Source organism: Cavia porcellus, unplaced genomic scaffold (assembly GCF_034190915.1).
Source record: "Cavia porcellus strain 051 isolate PalLab524CR breed Dunkin Hartley unplaced genomic scaffold, mCavPor4.1 scaffold_7, whole genome shotgun sequence".
NCBI lineage: Eukaryota > Metazoa > Chordata > Mammalia > Rodentia > Caviidae > Cavia > Cavia porcellus.
The window spans coordinates 14,888,396-14,894,395 of NW_026947490.1; the positions used below are offsets into that span (position 1 = coordinate 14,888,396).

The 6,000-nt window shown below is 57.5% G+C and overlaps 1 protein-coding gene across 3 annotated transcripts in view; it reads right to left on the reverse strand.

Moving 5' to 3' along the window:
* Lrp3 (LDL receptor related protein 3) overlaps positions 1-5,796 on the reverse strand; it is a 14,540-nt gene extending 8,744 nt beyond the window's left edge. Inside the window, exons 1-2 of one of the 3 annotated variants that reach the window (XM_023563993.2) lie at positions 5,565-5,796; positions 2,984-3,031 (exon numbers count right to left, since the gene is read on the reverse strand). In XM_023563993.2, coding sequence (XP_023419761.1) covers positions 2,984-3,031; positions 5,565-5,781 — 265 coding nt within the window. In that variant the 5' untranslated portion in view covers positions 5,782-5,796. Of the gene's footprint in view, positions 1-2,983; positions 3,032-4,878; positions 5,402-5,564 lie in introns of those variants that run through there. The other 2 variants (XM_003467208.5, XM_063252579.1) reach the window with 2 other exon arrangements.
* Positions 5,797-6,000: the final 204 nt, after the last annotated feature.

Here is a 6,000-nt window from a genome sequence, read left to right on the forward strand (position 1 = left end):
CACGGGCCTGGAAGATGGCTCCAGCTCAGCCAGTCAGCCCCCCTCTCTCTGGGACAGGAGCCTTAACCCCAAGCCAGTGTTCCGCTCTGGAACCCAGGCCCAGACAGGGACAAGGCTCGAATCCTGGACCCACAATGCCAGGCACCCCATTCTGCCCTATGCCTTGTCCACCCATAAAGTGAAGCCAGTGTGCCTGGTGTATGTATCAGAGGAATGACTGAGAGATCTCAGGAAGGCCATGATCTCAAGGTGTTGAGGGAGTAGGGGATCAGGGGACTCTCCAGGAACTCCCGTAGGAGACGGGGTGATAGGACACGAAAGGAGGGGTGAGCAGAGGAGAGATGGAAGAACTGTGTGTTTGAGGGGTACCGATACAGGAGAGGGATCGATGCAGGAGAGGGACTGTGTTTAGGGAGTCTCTGATGCAGAAGAGGGATTTGTGGGAAACTGTGCTTTGGGTGAGAGTCATGCAAAAGTGGGATTTGGGGGGACTTAGGGGCAATCAGAGAGGTCTCTGAGCATCAGTTGGAGGGGACCTGCTTTCATGATGGCAGAAGTCTTGATCTTCAGTGGTGGGAAAGAGATGACTGGGCACTTTTACAGGCATTGTTCTCCTTTCCTGGTCCAAAGAGTCGTCAGATACTCCTGAGAAGACAAGAGCAAGGCCTGAGGAAGCACAATTTGCAGATCCAGTTTTCAGAGGCGATCGATAATTTGGACAACCTGCCTGGTGTAACCTGAGGACAGAGACTCAGGAATCCCACTGGGCCCTCAGGGAAATTGTTGGCAGTGTGGAGAGGACAGCACAAATCCTGGCCGCTCACACCTCTGAGCCTCCCTGAAGGCCAGGGGAGGTGGTGCCTGACATTCTGGAGCAGAGCAAGAGCCGAGAGGCAAAAACCTGTGAGATCTCCAGGTGACCCAGGGAGAAGAGGCTGAGGGAACAGTTCCTCATTCAGGCTTTTACAGGAGGAATCGCAGAAAAGGCCCTGGAAAGGCAGAGTCATGGAGCCATGGTGGGAGGAGGTGCCTCCTGAAGCCAGAAGCTGGTCAGCAATTCTGGAGGGATCGAAGTTGAACTCCAGAGCCCCAGGGCCCCACAATACCATCCATCACAATCCAAGCTGTGCAAGCAGCACAGGACACCAAGGGCACTGTGCACAAACAAATGTGACAACAGCAGGCAGCTTCTAGAGTTGGGCATCATGGACCCTGCCAGGCCTTGACATCTTGACAGCTAAGAACAGCCATACACGAGGATCTGGATGGGTATCCTTCTCTCTCCCAGGATACATGACTGACCTTGTCCCTGAACTATCACTTTTCTATACCTGGGGTACATGCATGTCACACACATGTTCAGGGCAAGGTGTCCACCCACCATCTCAGCCGGAGGGCCAGCTTGGGCTCACCTCTGTAAGCTGTAGCCCCCTCTCTCCCTCTTCTCTCACAGAAACCAACCCAGGCTGGGCCAGTCACTTCCTGGAAACTGAGATGGGAAATTGCACTGTCCTCTGTGGCTGGGCCATCAGGCAGGGCCCTGGGCCAGCCCAGGTCAGCAGAGAAGGTCTGGCTGCACACAGTATGTTGCTTGGGCACAGAGACAATCAAGAGGGGGACAGAAGCCAAGGCTTTAAGGTTAACAAGAAGGTTAGCAAGGATGGACCCTGAGCTCCATCCTCTTTCACACACACACACACACACACACACACACACACACACACAGGCAAACATGGTCCCTATGATACAACCTCTGGTCCTACACTTGTTGGTCCCTGAGCAGAACTAGAATCCCCAGGTGACTCCTGCCCCACCATGCAGTATAGCACACAAAAAACAAGCCCAAAGGTACTTGAATACCTTTTTAGAGTTTGCCAAAGACAGCTGTGTATACAGATTGCATGAGCAAGAGAAGGTGGGTTTATCAAGGTGAATCAATCATAAAACAAGATCTCCTAGTGTCCCTTCTCAGAATGCTTTTGGTGGCAATGAGCCTGGACCTGTGCATTCTCCAACCCCCAGCAGCCCACAGTAGCAAGAGATTGATCTCCTTGGCCATCTCTCCCACTCCTGATAACTTTTGCTGTGCATCAGATCAAAGCCCAAAGATAGCCATCAGATGGCCAGCCCAGTGTGACAAGCAGCCCGTGCTGACAAGGAGGCTGGCATGGAGTCCTTATTGTGCTTTATAACATACTGAGTGTCCCACCAGCCAAAGCTATACCTCTGTCCTGCAAACTTGCTCTCCCAGAACTCACCTTTTACGTGCAAAGCGCCAATTTAAGGCTGTGCCCTTCTGACCTTCTGTATGATGTTCATACACCAAGCCAATGATCTTCGCCACCCCTTCTGAGCATCCCAGGCGTGGGTACCAGACAGCTAGAGCCCACCCTATAGCACTCAGACCCATTCTGCTCTGCCTTGACTTTCCTATGGACACCCCAGTAAAAGTTCTGGCCCCTACCTTTCCCTCGCCCCTGCTCCTGCCTAGCTAAACTTAGTAATTCCTCCATGGCCTGTAGGGCATGATATGTCCTTTTACAAATTCTTCTCTCAGTGGTGTTATCCTCTTCATGCTATCACTCTGTAAATTAAATCCCAGGCAACACTGAAACACAGGTGTGCATCCCATGGTTCTCAGGAACCCCACGGTGTACAGGAGACACAGTCTGGCAATTGTGCAGGGCCTAGTAGTTTGCCAGGGGTATTAAACCATCACATGCCAGGTGTCACGCTAAGCATCTTACTTCATTGGTTCACTGTACAGCCTGATGTGTTAGCCATTTTACAGAAGAGAAAACTGAGGCTCAGGAAGCTGAAGCTTGTCTAAAGCCAAATAACTCTTTCATGATGCAGAAAAGATACACAAGAACTGGTTTTCCCAACAAGAGGGCAGGTGACTAGAGGGTAGAGCCAGACCCTGAGTCCTCAGAGGTCACTAACCCAGAAGGGCTGGGAGGAAAGGAGGAAGGGGTTTACTTACCAAAGGCAGGAACTGCGCTGCTGAGCCTCCCCGTGAGAAAGAGATTCACTGTGGGAGACACAGAGTGAGTCAGTGGAGGGGAGGGATGGGCTCTCAGGGTCAGGTCCCAGGGACAGCCTTGTGGGGCCAGGGCACAGCACAACAAAGTTGAGACTCAGAGAGTACCAGACTTTCCCTCCCATCACTGGTCCTTCTGCCTATAGGAGACAGAGATGTGGATTCCAGAGGGTCTTAGAACCCACCTGGACACACCTATCGTACCACATTGTATCACCCCCTGCCCTGGAGTGCAGGAGTTTCCCATCAGTCTTGGAGCCACCCATCTTGGATGGGCCCTGGCTCAGCCCAGGTGAAGTCCTGCCTGTCAAGAAGGCTCCCGTCACTCTGAAGAGCTTCCTCCTTCCAAGAGATTTTGCCACTCACCTAGTCCCCCCAACAGCCAGGGAGGGAGAGGAACACGTTCTGTTTATACCCAACACCTTTGTTCTCTGGTACTAGAGATTGAACTCATGACCTCTGCACTAAGTTACCTCCTCAACATTGTTTTTTTTAGTATTTTGAGATGAGGCCTTACTAAGTCACTAAGTTGTCCAAGCTGGTCTAGAAATTGCAGTCTCTCCTGCCTCAGTTTTCCAGAGTGCTGGGATTATAGGTATGTGTCTCTACACCCTGCTGTGGGGTCTTTTGCTTCCATCTACAACTCTGTTTAGGGATCCAGGCCCAAAAAGAGAATGTAGACAAGGAGGAGGGCAAATGACTTCCTGGGAGTCAGTGTACCTTTCTTCCCTTATCAAGGATGCCAAAGGAGCCTCTTTGGAAGTGTCATTTCCCTCCTGGAGAAGAAGGGGGCCACTGCCCTCAGTCAGCACACCAGGACTCTACAGGGCAGAACCACACCGCTCAGGTTCTCTTGAGCACCTCCTGAGCACCGAGGTGGTCTGTCTGCCTTGCTCCCCAGGAACACAGTAGCTCAGAACCCAGAGCCCATGAACCACCAGACTGGAGGGTGGCACTGTGGGGGTACATCTGTTATTTGGATCAGCTCTTGCACTGCTGGGACAAGAACCTTCCCCAGCCTCTGAGCTCCCTGCTTCCTAGGGGGCCGAGGAAGGCAAAGCTTAAAAGAATGTGGTTCTTTTTCACTCAGTCATTTTACTGGCTTCAGCAAACCTATGAGGTTTCAGAACCCTCAACGGTGACATCACAGGTTGTCCCCTAGTGACCCCCAGCTCTTCTAAGAGCCTCCCTCCTCCAACAAGGTAAATAAAGAAGCCATGTGGGTTGAGGATTTAACTCGTTCCTTCCCCTCGTCCCCACGCAGGCCGTGGAAAAGTGGACAGAACAACTGCTGGGCAAGGAAGGAGCCCTCCTGCCCAGGTGCCGGCCTGGACAGGCCCTCCCCAAACACACTGCCTGGTGCTCAGCAGGCCCACCCGCTGGGTCTGAGAAGACATAAAGGGAAAGGGAATCATTTTCGCTTCTGCCTCCTCCCCATCTTTCTTCACAGCCCCAGCCCCAAATCCAGGCAGGAAATGGTTCCTTCTTTAAAGGGCAGTAGGCCGGGCCTTTGTCTCCAGCTCCCAAGGCCCCGATCCCCACGCTGCGCGCAGGCCGGCGGCAGGGACTAGAAGCCGCCCCCGCCAACCTAGTCGCCGGCGGACCCCAGCCTCCTCTGCGATTCGGCAGCCTGCGCGCCGCTCTTCCCGGGCGCCAGCCGCAGGAGTCGCCCTCCCAAAGCAAAGGCCCTAGCGGGCGGGAGGTGCCACGGACCCGCGTTCCCTGCAGCCTCCCGCGGCAGCCACCGCGGTGCGGGCTTTGGGAGGCCGGGCCTCCGAGGAGCGAGAGGCAGACCGAGGAGGGAGAGCCCGACCCGCCCGCCAGCGCGGCCCACTCACCCAGGCAGACGACGGCGAGCTGCGCCCGGGTGCCCGGGGTCCCCTCCGGCCCGGCAGACGCCCGCTTCTCCATGCCGGGGCCACCGCGCGGACGCCGCCTCCCGTGCTCAGGCTCGGCCTGGGGCACCGGCTTCGGCTCCGGCCGGCGCGCGCGCGGCGGCAGCTCCCGCGAGGTCTTTGTGCGGCGCGGCGGCTGTGCAGGCCCGCAGAGCGCGGGGCCACATCGGCCGCGGCGTCACGGGCCCCGCGGGGGCTCGGCGGCGGCCGCCAGGGAGCACCCCCGCGCGCCGCTGCCCCCGAGGCCCGGGTGCCGCGCCGAGGCCGGCCCGAGCCGGGGGCTCCCGGGCGCGCCCATGCCCCGCCGCGCAGCTGTCCGGCCCCGCCGCCCTCCGGCCGCTACGCGCAGCCCTCCGGGCCGGAGCCGCCGGCGGTGCGTCGACAAGTCTGTCGGCCTCCCGCCCGGCTCTCGCCCGCGCCCGGAGCCCGAAGGCCGCGTCGCGCCAGCCACGTGACGCTCCCGCCGAGCCGCAGTGGCGCTAACAGGGCGGGAGCAGGCGGCCGGGGCGGGCGGGGGGCGTGCGCCCGCCTCGGGGTGCTAGACGGCTCCGCGCGCACAGCCCCGGCCCGGCCCGGCCGCGCTCCGTGCTCCGCGCTGGGGATGCGCCAGGGTCCGGTGCAGCGCTCACCTGGCCTCCCGGCCCCGAGCTGGTCTCTCAGGGGCTGTGCTGGGACTGAGAGGGAGAGAGGAGCTTGATAGAGTGAGGTGGCACAGAAAGGGCTGCGTAGGGAACCTGAGGCTAAGGCTTGGCTTTCTCCTGAGGTATCTGACGCTTTGTCACAGCTCAAGTGCCTGACGTCTCTGAGGCAATCCCTCTCTGAAGACAAAAGCCTGTTGGGGGACATCGGTGAGCATCTCTGGAGATCTTCCTTCCTCCCTCCCAGGGATCCTTGAGCTCGTCTTCCTCTCAGGACCCCGGAAGGGCAAGAGGTCTGCTTTTCAGCTTGGAGCTGCCACCCCTCAGAGCAGTCATCGAAGTGGTCATCTCCAGAAGAGGCAGGAAAGGAAGAGACAGGGAAAGGGTTGGGAGTCCTTTAGAGTTAAGGAGGTTTAGTCCTTTTTCT